Source organism: Harpegnathos saltator, unplaced genomic scaffold (assembly GCF_003227715.2).
Source record: "Harpegnathos saltator strain DR-91 unplaced genomic scaffold, Hsal_v8.6 scaffold27, whole genome shotgun sequence".
In the NCBI taxonomy this organism is placed as follows: domain Eukaryota; kingdom Metazoa; phylum Arthropoda; class Insecta; order Hymenoptera; family Formicidae; genus Harpegnathos; species Harpegnathos saltator.
The window spans coordinates 177,989-199,329 of NW_020230061.1; the positions used below are offsets into that span (position 1 = coordinate 177,989).

Sequence of the window (21,341 nt, forward strand, 5' to 3'; positions counted from 1 at the left end):
TCTGGCAAGCAGAGACATGGCGATATTCAACCGATTTGCAATGGCACTTTTACATAATTCATGTGGAACCCATTTGCTTTCCTTTTGAATTTTTCCCATGGTGTGTAGATGTTTAGAAATTGTTGATTTATCGATGTTGAGTTGTTCAGCCAATTATTTTTCCGTTTGAATGGTGTTCATTCAATAATGCTTGCGATTCAAGGTTTTCGAATTTTTTGGTTGACCAGTACGTTCTTTGTCATTCAAATTAAAGTGACCACTTTTGAATCGTTGAAATAAAAATTTACAGTTGGAGTACGATGGAGCTTGATCACCGTAAGTTGTAATAAGCATTTCATGAGTTTCATTTGCCGATTTTTTCAAATCGAATAAAAACAGTAATGAAATTAATGAAAAGTAATGAATGTCAAAAATGCAATTTTGTAAGATCCATTTTAGACGCGTATAAACAATGAAACTATCAGTAAACAATAGCGTGCAAACTGTCACATAGAGAAATGTCAAATCTTTCAGTATTGCCAGATTTCAACATTCGTACTAATCATTAATACTAAAGCCATCTATTGCTAAGGACCAGAACTAATTCAACCTTCAGTACGTTATCAAGGTCATTAGTTTATGTAACATGCAAAACATTTTAGTCGCCGTTTATTGTTTATTAAAAAGTTATTAATAAATAAATCGTAAAAACTTAATTGCCAGTTAACTTCAGTATTGAAAAGTATATTTTGATGGTATATAGAAACAGTACATGTGCTTTGCCTTCCACCCCGTGAAGAACTAATTTAATTTGATTTAATTTATAATATTGGTATTGATGGATATTATCAAGAAGTGTACATATCATAATAAACGTAATAAATTGGTAATTATGCATAATTACCAACACATTTGATAATATATGATAAATTTCTTTCAATCTATCACATTTACCGGTGGTTATAAATAATTACTAGTTTTACTAGTTTTAGTTGGTAAAAGTAATAGATGTCAGAGAAAATATTACTTTTACTTAAGATAGTTAATCAACTTTTTCGAGCAAAATTGTTCGGAATTCCTAAAGAAATAGGTTTACTATATACTAGAAATAGAAATAATATAAAAATTAGTAAAGACCTTTACGCAGAGAGTTGTTGGTTAGGTTAGATTGGTTAAATTGAACATAATCTTAATTACGTTTATCAAGCGTTGTTTAGTAATCGTGCATAATTAGTCAAGATAAACGTTATTGCTGGGTTAAAAATAAAGTTAGTACAGTCGTTAGTAGGTAGTATAGTCGAAAAGAAATTGAGAATCGGAGGGTTCGGAAAACAAAGATATATTTTTAGTGTTTTTTTATTACTAAATTTTTATTCACGATGAAGTATTAAAAGACAGATATCTCTAAACTATGCGAAGTTGAGCGGCCTTTAAGATTAAATAGCTGTACAAAATACGTCACACGTTAATACAGAAAATATAAAAAAGAATTGTTTAAAAAATTGTTAAAAATTTTTGACCTGCAGAAAATCTGTTTCATTTCTTTTTTATACGAAAAGAATCTATTTACAAAGTTTGATTTAAATCGGAACATAAACGTTTTTGGAAAGACAGCTAATTTTTTAATATAATAGACTTCAAATCTTAAGATATAAATAGTACATGTGAAACGGAAAGATAATAAACTAAAAATGTCGATACGTTTTGTATAATTCTTAAAATTACTATAAAATTTTTTATAGAATTTACTAGAGTTTTATAGAAATATTATAGAATTTATAGAACTTGCATTTTAAATTCTTTGATATTTTATAGAATTCTTTTTATACATTATACTTTCTGTAAACCTTCTATATCCTTTTTGTCTACTTTTCGTACACATTATTTTCTTTTATATTTTCACAATCGACGTGGTCATATAAGTATGTAAATATGTTTACAATTCGTTTTCCGTAGAGTCGTAAATGAATGTAATAATATAAAAATTGCGTTATTTTTGTCTCAAGGTTACATATCATCATAAAAGGTTAAGATAAATGTATTCATTATTAAATGTATTTTGATGCGGTTTCAGTCGTATTTTATTGTTAGCTAGAAATTTCAACGATCGTAGACGTAAGATCGGTTACTATGGAATTCAGAAAAATTAACATAAGTGATATAAGTCGTTTATGTTAATTTTTCTCGGAATTGCAAGCCAATTTTATTTCCTAAACTTTGCCTTCTGTACTAATGATATTCACGTTGAGCAACTGTGGCATTTCCAGAAGATAGGTGATATTCGTTTTCTGTCTTTCGTCAATTTTGTGTTTTTATTATTAGTAGTTGTCTATATTAATTGTCTATATTTACAAATTGATTATATATATATATATATATATATATATATACAGGGTGTCCGGAATGTGATCATTAATATTTTGTGTACTGGTAGAACTTGTTAAAAAACAATTAAAAAAGTCCTGTGCCATTTTACAATTTTTTAAATATTTATTCCGTAATTAATTAAAATGTATAAACGAATGAGCGCACGAGAAAGCGACAGGACGAGCGTCGAGTTGTGTATAAGAAAATGGCTTACCTCACGCAGCGAGAGGCAACCGTAAGCGACAAGAGGCGTGCGCGTGCAACGAGGAACGAGCGAGCGCAAGCGACAAGAGGTGGCCGCCCAGCACTCTCTACGCGCTCATTGGCTCACATGTTTCAATTAATAACTCGATAACTATTGCCAATTTGACATTATGGTACATGAATTTTCTTCTCGGCTACACCCAATCTACCAGTACACAAAATATTAATGATCACATTCCGGACACCCTGTATATATCTATATACTAGGTGCGCAACTAAGTTTCCGGGCTTCACACATGGATAGCGCTAACAACACGTGTATTCGAAATATATGTCTGAAGTTGTGTTTTTTTATAGCTTGGACATCTGTTAACAATAACCAGTCGTAATACCAACACATATCACAACGCAAAAATATTTTTTCTAACAACGAAGATGTCGAGTTTTCTACCAAATAAACAGCATTTGCGGGAAGCTTTGCTTTTCTGCTTTAACTTGAAAAAAAGTACAGCTGAAGCACATCGTTTGTTTGAGGAGGTCTACGGCGAACATGCACCATCGAAAACTACCTGTGAAGATTGGTTTAAACGCTTCAGAAGTGGCGGTTTCGACACTGAGGACAAGGAGCGCTCCAGAAGACCAAAAACAATTGAGGACGCCGATCTGCAAACGTTATTGGATGAAGATGATACGCAAACACAAGATCAACTTGCGAAGGCATTAAACATGACTCGCCGAGGTATTTCCAAACGTTTACATGCCATGGGAAAAATTCAAAAGGAAGGAAAATGGGTGCCGCATGAGTTGACTGAGAGACAGATGGAAAATCGAAGAGCCACTTCCGAAATTTTGCTTTTGCGGCATGAAAGAAAGAGTTTCCTGTATCGAATTGTTACTGGCGATGAGAAGTGGATATATTTCGAGAATCCCAAACGTAAAAAATCGTGGCTTTCACCTACTGGCGAAGCGTCAATATCGACGGCACGACCAAATCGCTTCGAAAAGAAGACAATGCTCTGCGTTTGGTGGGACCAGAAAGGAATCGTGTACTATGAGCTGCTGAAAAGAAGCCGGGCGAAACTGTCAGTGGGCATCGCTACCGACAACAACTGATTAATTTGAACCATGCATTGCTCGAAAAACGGCCAGAATGGGACACGAGACACGAACGAGTGATATTGCAGCACGACAATGCTCCGTGCCATTGCACTTCCATCGTCCATCGTCCAGGATACCATCGCTGAAAACGCTGAAATGGGATCTAGTACCGCACCCGCCGTATTCGCCAGACCTGGCCCCTTCCGATTATCACTTGTTCCAGTCGATGGCGCATGGCTTGGCTGGGCAACACCTGGCCAATTTCGAAGAAGTGCAAAATTGGTTGGATGAATGGTTTCGGTCCAAAGGCGCGTCGTTTTATCATCGCGGTATTCATGTATTGCCAAAGAGATGGCAAAAATGTGTAGCTAGCGCGGAACGATACTTTGAATAAACCATTTTTTGTATTTCTCTTGAAATTTTCCATTTTTCATTGATCAAAAAAACCCGGAAACTTATTTGCGCACCTAGTATATATATATATGTATTTCTTCTTGCATTTGAATGAGAATGTGACCTTACTTCGGATCATTTAGAGTTACAAATAAGATCGAAAGCTGTTATAAACGAAAGATTCTTTGTTGTTTAGTTTGAAATGATGAATCAATATTATGCTACTGAATTAGACGATACTATTAAAAATATAAAAGAATATATTCTTTGTACTTTTACAATTTATAATTTCGAAAAATATCCGTCTTCCGTTTCAAATTTCAAATTAATAATACGATGAAGTCTTTTTCATAATGTAATAATTGAATCACATCAAGAATTATGAAATTAAAAAAATGCTATTATTCAAAATCACAAGAGTGAATAAAGAACATTGGCAAAAAATGCCCATTTTCGGTACTTTGATTTTTGAAACTTTTTTTATGTCAAATGGTTACTTATGATGACCAAAAAATCTCTGCAAAATTTCAAGATGAGTATATGCCCCGTTTAAGAAATATAGGGGGTCAAAGTTGACCATGTCCAATTAAAAAATATAGCAGCTTCACATTTATACTCCAATAATAATGTCCAAAAAGTTCAGCCGAAATGGTTCTTTTAAGATTTTTGGCTGCTGATTACGAATCTGAAGTCAGATTTAAAAAATTCAAAATGACGGATCCAATATGGCGGACGAATTTTTCTTAAATTCATCAGATTCACTTGAAACTCGTTACTCGGGGGTTTTTGGGGTCGCTGATTACGAATCTAACGGTTAACTAACTTTTAACCAACACTATATCTTCTTTGTCACTACATTAAACCTACTTTGACCCTACATAGAATCTATTTTGTCCTACAATGGACCTATTTTTCCTCACATTGGACCTACATTCTACCTAGGAGCGGTGAGCGTCGAGCGGACAGAGTCTCGTTTTAAAGAGTTCGGCCTAGAGTTACGAAACCCTGAAAACAAAAGACGATCAGCAGATCATCATTTCATTAACATTCCATTCCATCCTACATCTTATTTATATTGTACGCTTGCGAATGTAATAAAATAAAAGTTTCAGTTTCGAAAATCTAGAAATATTGTTGTTTGTAAAATATTATTAATGATAAATGGTAAGATATTTTTTGTACTCTTTGTTTTTTCATGCTAATGACTTAAATCTATACTTTCTTGTTATTTAAAAAGTTTTTATATGCGCTACTGCAAAAAGTTCGATTTTCTAGTAAAAATGCCTTTCGTTAAATGCGTTAGCTGTGATAAGCAAAAAAGAAGTAAAGATGACAAGTTTTTTATCTCTTTCGTATTTGGTGAACCCCAAAAACCCCCGAGTAACGAGTTTCAAGTGAATCTGATGAATTTAAGAAAAATTCGTCCGCCATATTGGATCCGCCATTTTGAATTTTTAAAATCTGACTTCAGATTCGTAATCAGCAGCCAAAAATCTTAAAAGAACCATTTCGGCTGAATTTTTTGGACATCATTATTGGAGTATAAATGTGAAGCTGCTATATTTTTTAATTGGACATAGTCAACTTTGACCCCCTATATTTCTTAAACGGGGCATATGCTCATCTTGAAATTCTGCAGGGATTTTTTGGTCATCATAAGTAACCATTTGACATAAAAAAAGTTTCAAAAATCGAGGTACCGAAAACGGACATTTTTTGCATGGGGCTTGCCGAGGCTCTTTAATTCACACTTAGGATGAATTCTATAATCCATACAAATAAATATTTCAATCTATCAGAATGAATATGTTTGTATGACAATGGAATATACAGGATGTCCCATTTTAAACGAGCTAGTCAAAAATCTCGAAAAATATGAAATATACTAATAAGGAAATCGTCGGAACAGTCTCATCGATTTTAATGGGCTTTTGATATGTTGTAGAGCAACAAAAAATATTAAATACGTATTTTTTTTTATCGGTGTATCTCAAGGTTTACCAGGTATGTCGGTAATTACTTTCCGGTTTTTGTAACAGATGTCACTAGCCATAAGTATGCAATGTTATGATTTGATACATATGTCATTTTATTCTACTGACATTAACCTCAAAACTACACAAGTTACGTTCCGCCAAAATAACAGCGTTATAGATTAATAATTTTTTGAAAATGTCGAATTTTGTGTCTGAAAACGTGCATTTGTGGCACGCATTACTTTTCTTGTTTAATCAAAAGAAGAAAGCCGCTAAAAGTCATCGTTTGCTGGTAGAGACTTACGGTGAGCATGCTCCAACCATAAGAACATGTGAAACGTGATTTCGACAATTCAAATGTGGTGATTTCAACGTTCAAGACAAAAAACGTCCTGGTAGGCCGAAAACGTTTGAAGATGCGGAATTGCAGGAGTTATTGGATGAAGACCCAACACAAACTCAAAAACAATTGGCAAAAAAGTTGAATGTGAGCCGAGTAGCAATTTGTGAACGATTACAAGCGATGGGAAAGATCCAAAAGATGGGAAGATGGGTGCCACATGAATTGAATGACAGGCAATTGGAAAATCGAAAAATCGTCAATGAAATGCTGCTTTAAAGGTATGAAAGGAAGTCATTTCTGCATCGAATAGTAACGAGTGACGAAAAATGGATTTATTTTGAAAATACCAAGCGAAAAAAATCATCGTTATCACCTGGTGAATGCGGCCCATCGACTGCAAGGCCAAATCGCTTTGGTCGCAAGACCATGCTCTGTGTCTAGTGGGACCAGGTTGGTGTCGTATATTATGAACTGTTGAAACCTGGAGAAACAGTTAATACTGATCGCCACCAACAACAAATGATCAATTTGAACTATGCATTGATCGAAAAACGTCCACAATACGTTCAAAGACATGATAAGGTGATTTTGCAGCATGACAACGTGCCGTCTCATATAGCAAAACCAGTCAAAGAAGTGTTGAAATCACTTGGATGGGAAGTTTTATCGCACCCGCCGTACTCTCCAGACCTCGCTCCATCCGACTACCACCTTTTCGCATCGATGGGGCACGCGCTTGCAGAGCAGTACTTCGCCGATTTCGAAGAAGTTAAAAAATGGCTCGATGAATGGTTTAGCTCAAAGGAGAAACAGTTCTTTTGGAATGGCATCTATAAATTGCCTGAGAGATGGGCAAAATGTATAGAATCAAATGGCCAATACTTTGAATAAATATATTTTAACTATCCATTGTAAATAACATGTTTTCTTTAGCGAAAAAACCGGAAAGGAATTACCGACACACCTGGTAGAGGGTGAAATAATCCTTCAAAGGAACCAACATTTTCATTTTTTGCGAATATCTTCTAAAATACGAGGTATATGAAACAATGTTTCCTACAAAAGTTTTACAGTATTTTTTATTGTTTGCAACGGTATATTCAGATTTTTTAAAGGTATTAATTTTCAACCTCCCTCTGCCCTATCCTTTTACTTTTGCAAATTTACAAAATTTTATGAAGACAAAAATTAAAGAGCACTTGATGCCGAATCCATCCACATATAATAATACAATATGGTCATGATTAATTTTTAGAAAAACGAGATCATATATCAAAGGGAGATGCACAGTGCCCTTGATTTGATCTTAAAACGTGTATTTAAAGTCAGATGAAGGTCAACTTAATTTTTTAAAATGGAAAGCCCAATTTTTTATTATATTCCCTTCTCCTACCAATTAATTTTAACAACTTTTGTCTGGATCATTTTTTTTATTTGCCTAATATTTTTTTAGATATGTAACTTGGTACTTTTTTCGATATTTAACTTATAATATCTCGCTAACTATTTGTCGGAAAAAAGTGGCATTAGACTTTTTTACTCTGGTCTCAAGAATATATTGTTACAATAATGCTCAGACTTTTGTTAATTCGATGATTTTGAAATTTCAAAATGTATTCTTGAGACCAAGTAGAATAAAAAAGTTTAGTACCATTGTTTTCCGACAAACAGATATCGTAAGTTAAATATTAAAAAAGTTACCAAGTTTTCCTTAAATATTTCAAAAATAGTAAGTAAAAAAAATGTTTCAGACGAAAGTTGTTCAAATTAATTGTTAGAAAAAGATGATATAATAAAAAATTAGGATTTCCATTTAAAAAAAGCAATGATTAGTGAATATCTCGGAAGTGGCGCCATCTGTAAACAAAATGATATACAGGGTGCACGATTTATCTGAAGACATTGAAATATCTCGAGAACTATGCATTGGATAAAAAAAAGTGGTTAATGAAAGTTGTTAGTCTCGAAGGGGGACATTCAATGATACCAAACTCGACCTCCCACTCCACCCCCTGGGAGTGGGGGTTGGGGGCAACTTTGAAATCTCAAATAGAAATCTCCATTTTTTATTGCAGATACGGATTCTACGCCACAAAATACGTAAATTTTGTCCGAAACTTTTTTTTTATTCGTGATAGATGGCGCTGTAATCGCAAAAAATTATATTTTCCGCAATTCTCCAGAAATGATCATTGGATTGAGAAATAAAAAATACCTGTTCAATATTTTTAAAGAACATAATAAAAGTTATTCCCCTCCCCATCCTCTCGGGGTAGGGTGGGTGGTAACGTTCAAATCTCAAATGAGGACCCATATTTTTCATTGCAGAATTAGATTGTACGTGAAATTTTTATTGAAACAATTTTTTTCATTCGTGATAGATAGTGTTGAATTTTTCCGAGAAACTACTTTTAGCGTTACACAGGAACAACGACGAGGACATAGTAATTTTATGTTCCCTTCAGGTGCTTTTTTAATTTTAGACCGTGATTACAATGGTTGGTGGATTGGCAGAGGTAGCCCGATTAATTGGCCTGCTAGGTCGCCTGATTTGACATCGCCGGATTTCTTTCTGTGGGGTTACCTAAAAGATAAGGTTTATCAACAAGTGCCAACAACTCGTGAAAACATGGTAGAACGCATAAGAAACGCTTGCGCTGAAACTCCCGCAGATATGCTTCTATCCTGTGTACAGTCATTTGAAAAAAGGATCAATAAGTGTATTGAAGTTGAAGGTAAAAATTTCGAACACTTACTCTAATTAATTGAACAGTGAGAGGCAAAGGGACTCACATTAAAAAAGTACCCCGATCTGTGAGAGGCAAGGGGACTCACATTAAAAAAGCACCCGAAGGGAACATAAAACTACTACGTCCACGTCGTTGTTCCTGTGTAATGCTAAAAGTAGTTTCTCGGAAAAATTCAACGCTATCTATCACGAATGAAAAAAATTGTTTCAATAAAAATTTCACGTACAATCTAATTCTGCAATGAAAAATGTGGGTCCCCATTTGAGATTTGAACGTTATCACCTACCCTACCCCGAGAGAATGGGGGGGGGGAATAACTTTTATTATGTTCTTTAAAAATATTGAACAGGTATTTTTTATTTCTCAATCCAATGATCATTTCTGGAGAATTGCGGAAAATATAATTTTTTGCGATTACAGCGCCATCTATCACGAATCAAAAAAGAAGTTTCGGACAAAATTTACGTATTTTGTGGCGTAGAATCCGTATCTGCAATAAAAAATGGGGGTTTCCATTTAAGATTTCAAAGTTGCCCCCAACCCCCACCCCCAGGGGGTGGGGTGGGAGGTCGAGTTTGGTATCATTGGATGTCCCCCTTCGAGACTAACAACTTTCATTAACCACTTTTTTTTATCCAATGCATAGTTCTCGAGATATTTCAATGTCTTCAGATAAATCGTGCATCCTGTAGTTGTTTTATGCGATAAGTTTATTTAGATGTATTTACGTATTAAATTTTAAGTCATGAAGTCTTTTTGTAAATGGGAAATTTTTAAATAGTATAATTTTATGTTAAGATTTTTACGCTGTTTTACATATCTATGATATCTGACTTTTATATCATCGTATTCACTACGATGCTGATTAATTAGCTAATTTGGCATTTTATCAATTTAATATAACACGTACAAAGTGTCCTGCTCATGTTATAAAAAAGATCATATATTTTACATGAAAGAACTGAGTGGAAAAGTTTTGTATCTTTTTGATATTAACCGATAAATATTACAAACCAGAATTTGAATAATTTTGTTATTCAGACGCTATTATTCACATGTTCAAATATGTTTTCATTATTCTGTTCCAACAAATAAAATAATGTAAACACAAAATTTATTCTCTATGTCAGAGTTTATTAATGTACTACATAATTCTGTAGCACATATACGTTAATTAATTTTGTTTCAATGAATAATGTGATTTTTCTATCAGATGAGGGCTGGAAGTTGGCTTCTGGTAGTGACGTAAGTAGGCAAATTTGCGGTCCTGTGCTTGAGCGAATAACCGAGAACGTGGCGCGTAGACCGTAATGCTTGGTCAGAGAAATTATTCAAAATCCACCTCGCAATACCTCGGTTAATATGAAAAGAAAGTTATACTAAAAGATTTTATGCGATATTTTTATGATATACATGAACGAGATATCTTGTATAATATATCATATCATATGGTAAATATTTAGAAATATCTAGTCGAGTCGAATGATTGTCCTTTTGACTGATATATATTATTAAGATTGATATATATTATAAGATTTGACTGATATATATTATTAAGATTATGTTCTTGAATCATTTTGCTTACTAAAATATCGTTAACATATAAAGTTAGTAATTAGTTCTTAGACTTTCGCGGCTATTGATACAATCAGGATGTGTTTCTTCCGGATGGATACCGCGTCGTAATTCGGCATTCAATCATTAATATGATTGGTCGAAACATTTCTCTTATCCCGTTCCTCATTTCCCTCAATCCCCACTTAGAAGAATGGAAGAGTATATAAGGACAACCACAAACCAGGAAGACTCAATATCGGAGCTTCTAATCCTGATGATGCAAGCTGCAGTGTTTGCGAAACGTCGGCACAAAGCTGAATTAAGACGCGGTATCCATCCGGAAGAAACACATCTTGAAAGTTAGTAATTTTCTAAACGGTTTTCTTTCTTTTATTTTTTAATTTTTGTTAATAATAAACGTTTTAATAAATGACAGACGATCTTTACAACATTTAGGAAGTTTCTCAGGGATCTCTGATCATTAGCGTTTAAATCTTTTTTATCATAAATTAAAGAGCCCACATGCGTGTTGTGTATGTGTGTGCGTGTGTGTGTATACATATATGTATGAATGAATTTGATATATAGAACTATATGTAAATTAGGAAACAAAACACAAACGCTCTTTGTGAGACACTTAACTTTAAATTGACATGAAAATATAATTTAATTCATTTCCAAAAAAAATGTTATGTGATAGCAAAATTGATTAAATGCATTTTATCTTCCTATTGATAAAATTTATATATAATTAACATATTTTCATAAAGTTTATCTAATTGAGTCCGAAAAGTATCTTACACTAAACCTAATAAACTCAACTAATAAGGAAAAAAACTTGTTTAGTTATATCACAAACATAGTTAATGAGCTATTGTACATGTACTGCCAAAATAAACACAATTTCATCTAAAATTATTATTTATAACACGCGCGTATTAACTCTTTATGTGGCAGTCATAAGTACTTACTATTTTTTTCTCTATCATTTCTATGATGTGCTGTTTACAGTTTAATAAAATAATGAAAATAAATATGATCTCATATTTTTTTATATATTAATACTTACTTTGCATGTTTCTCATGACTTTTATATCCGATCATTGTTAATTATTTATGAACAAATAAAGTCGAAAAAAGCGATTGAAAACAAATTTAATTTCTTGGAAAGTATTTAAGATTAGATGTTGAAAATTTTACTGAATTCTATAAATGTTAAAATATAATAGATATTGTTTCCAGAATTTTGTTCTACTAGATTTTTTTATAAACAAATTATTTGAATGAATTTTGTGAATCTAACATGAAATTCGTAATTAGCGATTTGAAAAACCTTTATATTTTTCATCTGATTTATATTTATTCTAATTTACGTTATTACATTCAAATTTACACTAATTTACTCTGTATGGCAACCATATTGGATCTACTATTTTGAATTTTTGAAATCTGACTTCAAATTTGTAATCAGTCTCAACTTAAAAATATAGAAATGCAAGATTTCATAAAAAAAACAGAAAGAAAAAATGTACTACATAAAGAGTTAAACGGTCGGAGGCAGTGTTGGGGGCATTTATTCCCACGGAACCTATTGCGCATACGTCAATCTACGTCACGCATATAGTTGCTTAGCATATTCGTGCCTAAATGCAATATTGAAGGTTTTTGTGGAGCCTTAACCATATCTTTTTCCATCCTTCTTTTTTTTTATATAATCCTACATTGCTACATTGAAATGATGTTACATTGAAAATATGTCAAACGCTTTTATTTTGTTACCGCATTCTACATACATATATTAATAAATGAATTATGAAATGATAATACATGAATTTTTATTAGAAAAAAATGTTAAATTCCTTATATATATATACAGGGTATCTCAAAACGATTATCCTTTGGGAATGCGAAAGAGAGTGAAATTTTGAGTCTAAAGTTCCTTTTCCATTTTTTCCTTCGACCATTAATAACAAAATTGTTAACGAGAAAAGTCGACCAATGGCGTGATGCGTACGACTGTCGCGCAGTACACTGACGCGGGACTTCGCCCTACGCTGGCATCGAAATTTGTCTTCATCTGATGATATCAAATACTTCATTTATCATCCATTTAATGGGCTAATTGATTAGTCGTTATTTTTAATCAACAAAAACATAAAAAACGATTGAAAACAAGTTTAAAAATATAAATTTGATTAAATGTTATTTTAAATGAAAAGAACCAGTGGTTTTTCAATAGTCTTGAAAAAGACCGGTTTTTTAGAGCGTCGGTTCAAAATGTTCGCAGAAACTACATAATGTATGTTCCGTGTACCCTTTTACAACGTATTAATCACAATAAATTCTCATTTTACCTTTTGTTTTGCTTTTTCCATGTTTACGTTTTCATCTTCGATGTCTCGCGGATTGAGAAACGGCTGATAGAATTGTTATTTCTTGCACGAGATACTCTTTAGTAGCGGTTCCTCAATTCTAGATGCAATGAGATTCAAAACATAAATAACGAACTATGAAGACAAAGAAAGAAGTGAAATATTTCCCGACTTTTTAATATTAGCGAACTCATTCGTTTATTATCTTTGAAACGATTGAGTTCGAGATGATTTATACGGTGGTAGAGTACGCGGACATGCACCTTGTGTATGGTGAGCCGGTGCAACGGTATGCAGGCCGCTGAAAAATTATTGATCCTTTTTATTTATTTTAAATTAAATACCTTTTAATTTAAATAACATTTAAATTTCCATTTTTAAACTTGTTTTCAATCGATTTTTTATGCTTTCGTTGATTAAAAATGATGATTAATCAATTAGTTCATTAAGTGGATGATAAATAAAGTATTTGATATCATCAAATAAAGACAAATTTCAGCACTAGCATAGGGCGGCGTCCCGCGCTAGTATACGGCACTGCGCGACAGTCGTGCGCGTGTGATTGGTTGACTTTCCTCGTTAATAACTTTCTTATTAACGGTTGGAAGAAAAAATGGAAGAGGAACTTCAGAATTTCATTCTTTTTCACACCCCCAAAGAATAATCGTGCTTTTTGAGACATCCTGTATATGAGGTTTCGCAGGAGGTTCCGTGGAAATAAATGCCCCTAACACTGGTTAGAGATAAACAAGACCAGTAGCGAATAAGCCCCGCCTTTTTATCTTTGTTCTGACAATACATGCAAGATCATTTTCGTGCACGTGAAAAGAGAATAGGGTGTTTCAGGGAGCCATATGACCGCAATCCCATGCTGATTAGCGCGCTATCAGCTGTTAAGAGTAAGAGAATGCCGATGGATCTGGTACGCGTGGAAACCAGGAATCAAATTCTCTTCTCGTTTCTGTCGGTGGGCTGGGGTCTTATAGCCGACATCGACATCGAGAGCGAGCGGCTGCGTGCTATCGGAGGCCAAAGGTTCACCGTGTGGAGCGTGGCGCGTTTGATAGGATTGAGAACGTACAAGGGCAAGATATCGTACATACCTTGCAACAGGGTACCGTCGATGGAGAACATTGGCAACGGCAAGATCTGCCGCAAGGATTGCGCCACGGAGAGCACGCTGTCGCATTCACGGAGTTATGGCGACGAGCTGGACAGGTACGGCTATGAGTTTCAATGTATTGTAACAGATATGTTCTCTGAAGTAATTAGATACGCGGTTGTAGGTATTCAAAGACAAACAGAACTAGATATATTTAAAATAAATTAAGATAAATTTTATTACGTTTTATAGCAAAATAAATTCCATTAACAATCTATATTCCTGTATTATTAGAAAACAAATAGTAAAGTTGAAAAGAATTTATATGAAAAAAAGCTATAATCTTCTCTCCGTATGACGATAACAAATAACGCATATGAGTACATCATAAACTCGTAAATTTCTTAAGGAAATTTAAGGGAAGAACCTATTTTACAAAGTCAAAATTTTACATTTTTTTTCATAAATCTATACTAATATCCTTTGAAAATATAATGCTAGAATTTTAGAGCGAAATTCGAAGTTATGTAGATATAGCTCTTTAAAGGAGAGCGCGTCACGCACATATTCACGCGCACGGCAACAGTCTCGGCGATGAGAGTCTAGTCTCCGTCTCTTGATCCTCAGATAACGATTAGCGGCTCGGCAGATGTTTTCTAAATATATATTAGTGAGAATTTGTTTACCAAACATAAATACATGTATATATGTATAAGTATAGCCAAAATGGCTGCCAAAGATAACAAAGGGGCTTGGGAAGAGATAATGTTGAAATTCGAGGCGCTTCTTTTCAATAGAGCTCTGATCTTCAGTTAGCAAAGACGTTTCTCTAAAATGTACCCAAAAGGAAAGATTGGAAAGACACACCGGTCGTCGAGACCATCGAAAAGAAAATTTTATGGAAATAGATTTACGCGAAGTAGTCAAGGGAATGAAGAAGGCGAATCGAGTGCTACTGTGAGAAAACTGAGTACGTCAAATAGTGACAATGTGATTTATAATCCACAACACACATACAGATTTTTGGAATTTTTTACTGTTTTTAACGCGCTCGCGGAATTACTTATTTGTCGTAAGTGCAAGCAAAATATAAAATTTGAAGAAAGCAGCATCCGCGGTTTCGGATTCAAGCTTATTGTAAAGTGTGCTTGTGGTCGTACGGAAATAAATTCGGGACCTTTGATTAATACCGGCTACGAAATAAACAGAAGAATTGTGCTCGTGATGAGACTTTTAAGTACGAGTTAGCCGACAAGGTATTAATTTATTTACTGGCCTCATGGACATTGGGCAAGGAATAGCGGAAAATGCATACAATTGCATAGTGCAGCACTTATACGAAACAACGAAATCTGTGTTTAATTCTCTGTGTTTAAAAGCCATTGAAGAAGAAAAACAAGAAAACATCAACAATCAAAGACCATTAACACAATTCAAAATATCAGGAGATGGATCATGGAAAATAGAAATTGCTACTTATATCGCTGCGGGCATTTTTAATGAAGGCTATACATCAGTTTTAAAAATTATGACTGCGTTAGATATTAATATTGGCCCGGAGTGTAAAAATTTCGCCTATTTTAATGACTCGCGGCGCATCACGAGGGAAGAGCGTCACCGACACAGCGCAACCAAGGAGGCTCGAGAGAGGCGTAGATCTTATCATTTGCAGCAAAATGAATTTTACGAGCAAGAAGAGGGATTACTATATGGCGCCGGAATAGCTGATTAGCCTCAGATAACTGTAAGTTGCAAATAACTATTATTTTTTTGCACCTAAAACTATAAACGTGTTTTCCCGAAAACGTGTTTTTCTAAATTTGTGTACACGATAGAGAAAAAACTATTTGACCAATTGACTTCGCTCAAGAAAATTTAGTTAGCTAATACCTAACCATCGTCGATGAACTAAAAAAATTGAGAAAATACTTATTTAAACAATATTTTTTTGCATAAAAAAGCTAAAATTTTAGCGTAAAAATCGATACCTTGACTTTAAAGTTGCACAGAATCTACATTTTTGCATATTTCTTTGATTTTCTTAGTTTATTTAGGATAAGAAAGTATACAAATTAAAATTTTTCTTGTCTTATCTGTTTCAGATCAGTTTTACAAGTGTGAGAGTGTACACAATGAAACAAGAGCGGACGCGCGGCAACACACTCAGTAATAACTAAAGATGGTTAAACTTTATAATTTTGTAATAAAAAAATAATTTTCTATAAGTTTAAGGAAGGATCTAAACATGCATTAAAGTTTGAATAAAATCGGATGAATGGTATTTTGTAAAAAAATTCCCGAACATCTAAAAAACATCTAAAAAACAGTGTCCTAAAGTAGGTTTCTTAAATTCTTCCCTTAAATCACTTTATTTTACTTTTTCCATTCTCTTTCTCTTTTCAACACTAATTTATACTCACAAACACTCGTCTATCCCGAAGTAAATTGGTTAAATCCTTTGACTTCAAAAAGGACAAATTCTATAACATAGACATCACCTTCACGACGTGACACTACCAATACCTGGGTACAGAAATATGCAGTACGGGAATATTCGAGTTATAAGAATATTAATACTTTGAAGCACGAATTTTTCTGTGCAATAATAAAAGAAACTGATTACGTATATAGAGAGTTTTCTGGGTCGCTGAGTACAAATCTTGAGTCAAAATTTTAAAATTCAAAATGGCGGATTCAATATGGCGAATTTAAAGCATTGTCCTGGTTTAGAAGGCGAAAAAATCGGTGATTTTCGGGAATTTTTTCAAAGAGAATGAAATAATCAATTTCCGTAAACGTTTAGTTACATATTAATATACATTTTAGCAATATAAAAAAATTTTTCATTGTCAAATTATTTAAAAATGGGGCGGAGTTGTTACGTGACAATCAAAACGCCTCGCTCCGATTGGCGGAACAAATGAAGCTCGTAATTTTTGTTTAAAACAAAAAAACCAAAAATATTTTTAATTTACATGTATTTTTATAGTCGATGAACTAAAAAAACTAAGAAAAAAGCATAAAATCATACAAATGTAAAGGGTTTTTCAATAAAGGCGGGTCGTTGTTGCAATGGAATAAAACAAGCTGTGTGTGAGGTATTAACGAAATTCTTTTTTTATTTGAAAGGCCCATGTATGCCATTATGTGTGGAATATAACATCGTTCAAATGTCCGCCGCGGCTTCTCACGGTGGCACGGATCCGAGTGGTCCAATTTTCAATGATTTTGCCGCATAGATCTGGCTGAATTTGAGCGATGGCCTGGGTTATGTTGACTTTAAGGGCATCGGTCGATTGCGGCTTATTGGCATAGACCTGCGACTTCAGAGAACCCCATAAGAAAATGTCTAGCGGGGTCAAATCGCACGATCTTGGTGGTCAATTCACGTCACCTCTGCGAGAGATAACCATACCCTCAAATCGTTCATGCAGAATGTCCATCGTGGCGTCCGCTGTGTAGCACGTAGCGCCGTCCTGCTGGAACCACATGTCGTCCACGTCCATATCGTTCAATTTGGGCCAAAAGAAATTGGTTATCATCGTTCTGTAGCGCTCGCCATTGACGGTGATGGCCTCACCAACGTCGTTTTCGAAAAAGTACGGACCAATGACGCCGCCGGCCCAAAATCCGCACCAAACAGTAACTTTTTGTGGATGCATTGCTACCTGTTGAACCTCATGTGGGTTGGCGTCGTGCCATATACGGCAATTATGCTTGTTAACATAGCCATTCATCCAAAAATGCGCCTCGTCGCTAAAGATGATTTTTTGGCCAAAATTGGGGTCCTCTTCTAAATGCTCCGAAGCCCAGTCAGCGAACAAACGGCGTTGTCTATGGTCATTAACTTTGAGCTCCTGGGCCAGTTGGATCTTGTACGGGTGCAGGCCCAAGTCCCGACGCAAAATTCGCCAAGTTGAAGTCTGCGAAAGGCCGAGTTCTTGTGCACGGCGAGGAATTGACTGACTCGGATTCTCCTGCACACTTTCACTTACAGCGGCGATGTTCTCGGCCGATCTGGCGTTCCTTTGACGTACAGGTGTTGGTTGATCGTTTACCGAACCGGTCGTCTTGAATTTGGCTACCAAACGTTGGAGAGTCGACTTTGAAGGGCCACCGCGTCTGCCGTAAAATGGGCGCAACGTGCGCAACGTTTGCACTAACGAACACTCATTTTGATAATAAAGTTTTATCATTTGGACGTGCTGCTCAATCGTGTAACTTGTCATGGTGATTTGGCATCAGTGACTGAATAATAAACAACAGGTTAGACAGACGCCGCCAAAACAACATGGCTGCCACAGGCTGCCAACATCGACCCGCACCAATTGAAAAACCCTGAACTTAAGCGAAAAAGTAACAATTTTAAAAGAAAAATTTTGCGTTTTCTATGCAACAGAAATTGTTTAAATTAAGTTTTGACCGTTCTTTTTAGTTAATTTAGGATGATTAACAATACTCTAGAGAATAAACTTTGGTTTGGGTCGATAGGTCAAATAGTTTTTTTGCTAACTTGCTCGCCAATTTAGTAAAATCACAAAACTACTATTTCGAGAAAACGCGAGTTAAAGTTTTCGCTAGAAAACAATATCATTTATTCGTTACTTACAACAATCTAATCTTAATCAGCTATTCCAGGTCCATACAAGAGTTTTTCAGCTTGTTCAAAAAAATCTTGTTCTTGCATTTCTTGCATTGTATTGGGTGAGTGCAAAAGTTCGTGCGGAGTTTCAATAGATGGAGTTATAAGCGTCGTAAAGTGTTGTCATTAATACTTCCATCTACATATTATATAACGTTGGAAAGGTGACGTCTTCAGCTGTTATTAAAAAAAAAATCATTTGTTTTCATACAAACTGCTTCGAGAAATATCACTTTAAAAATGAGTATCGATAAGGTGCATTTACGGCATGTTATGCTTTACGAGTTTCGGAAGGGAATAAACGTTGCCGCAGCCGTAAAAAACATTCAGGATGTTTATCAGGATGAAGCACCAGCTAAACGAACTGTGGAAAAATGGTTTGCTAAATTTCGGCGCGGAGAATTTAACCTTGAAGACGAGCCACGCTCTGGACGACCTTCTGACATTGATGACGATGTTTTGCGTACTTTAGTGCTCAATAATCCGCGAATTTCAACAGAAGAAGTTGCTACTACTCACTAAACGTTGACCGATCAACCGCTTTTCGGCGTTTAAAAAAGATGGGATTCGATTTGAAGCTCGATATATGGGTGCCCCATTTGCTGACCGAGAAGAACAAAATCAAGCGAATTTCTGCAGCCGTTTCTTTACTCGGGCGGCTCAATAACAAGTCGTTTTTGGATCGACTAGTGACGGGTGATGAGAAATGGGTCTTCTACAACAATGTTCAGCGCAAACGGACATGGAAACAATCAGGTGAGCATGGTGACGCAATGCCAAAGGCCAGTTTGCACCCGATGAAGGTGATGCTCTCTGTTTGGTGGGATTGCAAGGGCATAATCTATTTCGAGCTTCTCCCCGCTGGCGAAACGATTGATTCGGACAAGTACTGTCGCCAATTAACCAATCTGAATCGAGAAATAAAAGAGAAACGTCCGATTTTGTCAAATCGCAAGGGAGTCGTCTTTCATCACGAGAACGCCAGACCACACGTTTCGAAAAAGATGCTGCGCAAACTGAAGAGCCTGAAATGGGATGTCTTAACGCATCCACCGTATTCTCCTGATATCGCACTATCTGACTATCACTTGTTCCGGTCATTGCAAAATTATTTAAATGGAAAAAACTTTGACTCTTTGGAGGCCTTAAAAAACGGCGTCTCTTCGTTCTTCGAATCTAAACCGCGCAGTTTTTATGATCGAGGCATCCGTATGCTGCCAGAACGTTGGGAAAAGATTATAGAAAACGATGGAGAATATATCATTGATTGAATAAAGATTTTTGTTTGCCTAATCAGTGTGTGACTTTTACTCACAAACTCCGCACGAACTTTTGCACTCACCCAATACGTGCTATACGAACTTCCTTGCTGCTGCTTCGTTGGCGCTGACCTTCTCGTGTAATTCGGCGCGCGTCGTATAGATTAACGAAAATACTTACACTGTTGGCCAATATTGAGTTCCAGCAAATTCATCATAGTTAAAATAGCTATGTAACCTTCGTTAAAAATGCCTGCAGCAATGTAAGCAGCCAATTCTACGATTTTAGCGCCCGAATTAAGATGTCTTGGAGCGATGCGCCACACAGTAGAGTTAAATCTCTCGGTAGAATTCTGTGTGTGCCCGCCCAAACATCTTAACAACAGATCGTCCTTGCAAAGATCCTTACAGATAGGCGTGATATATTTTCCAACATCCGGATGAATAACTGGTGGCGGATGCTTAAAAGATTGTAATTGATCTGTGGCTTCGGCTTGACGCCACTCACACCAACTGTCGGCTCCTTCAGAATAGTTTGCATGCCTTGGTTGCGTATCCGTTGAGCAATAATGATCTAATGTTGCCATTATTGCTTTTTCATACTAATTTTCATACTAACAACGGAATCCATATTTTTTCTTATAGCTAAGCCGTAATAGTTTGTTAATCTTTTAATAAATACGTCTGTCAGTCGTCCTTTTCAACCAAAATATTGTTATATAAACTATTTTGAATCTTTGCTAAGCATTATAAAAAAAAACTATAAAATAGGGAGAGCGGCCCGCTTCGATTAAGCATTTTTCTAGCTGCGCCACGCTTATCTGCTCTCGGCTCTATAACTTTCGTAATACGTCCCAACAGTCTTTAAAACTTTGGGAACAGATTTTTCAATAGTTAAACTATCGATTTAAGCAAAAAAATCGATTTCTTGACCTTCTAAACCAGGACACTGCCTTATCTTGGTAAATGGTTAACTTTGATATGATATTTTAGATATGTATCAAACTTGGTATATATATGTTTTTTCGATCATAGATGACAAATACAGAATCGAAATAAAAAAATTCAAAATGGCGGATCCAATATAGCGACTTCAAATGACTAACTTTTATATGATATGGATTTTAATTTTGGAAATCTGATAACAAATTCGTGATCAGCGACTCATAAAACCTCCATATACCTATTTCTGTCGAAATTGAAGGATTTTTAACATTTTTGTCCACCATATTGAATCCGCCGTTTTGAATTTCGGAAATCTAATAAAAAATTCGTAATCAGCGACTCGAAAAGCCTCTA

At 35.1% G+C, this 21,341-nt stretch overlaps 1 protein-coding gene across 2 annotated transcripts in view; it reads left to right on the plus strand.

Annotated features, from left to right (window-relative positions):
• Sk2 (Sphingosine kinase 2) overlaps positions 1–21,341 on the plus strand; it is a 72,868-nt gene that overhangs the window by 44,156 nt on the left and 7,371 nt on the right. Inside the window, exon 3 of one of the 2 annotated variants that reach the window (XM_025299361.1) lies at positions 13,886–14,257. The exons of the other annotated variant lie outside the window; for it this stretch is intronic. Within the exon in view, the coding sequence (XP_025155146.1) occupies positions 13,886–14,257 (372 nt within the window). The remainder of the gene's footprint in view (positions 1–13,885; positions 14,258–21,341) is intronic. 2 annotated transcript variants of the gene reach the window in all.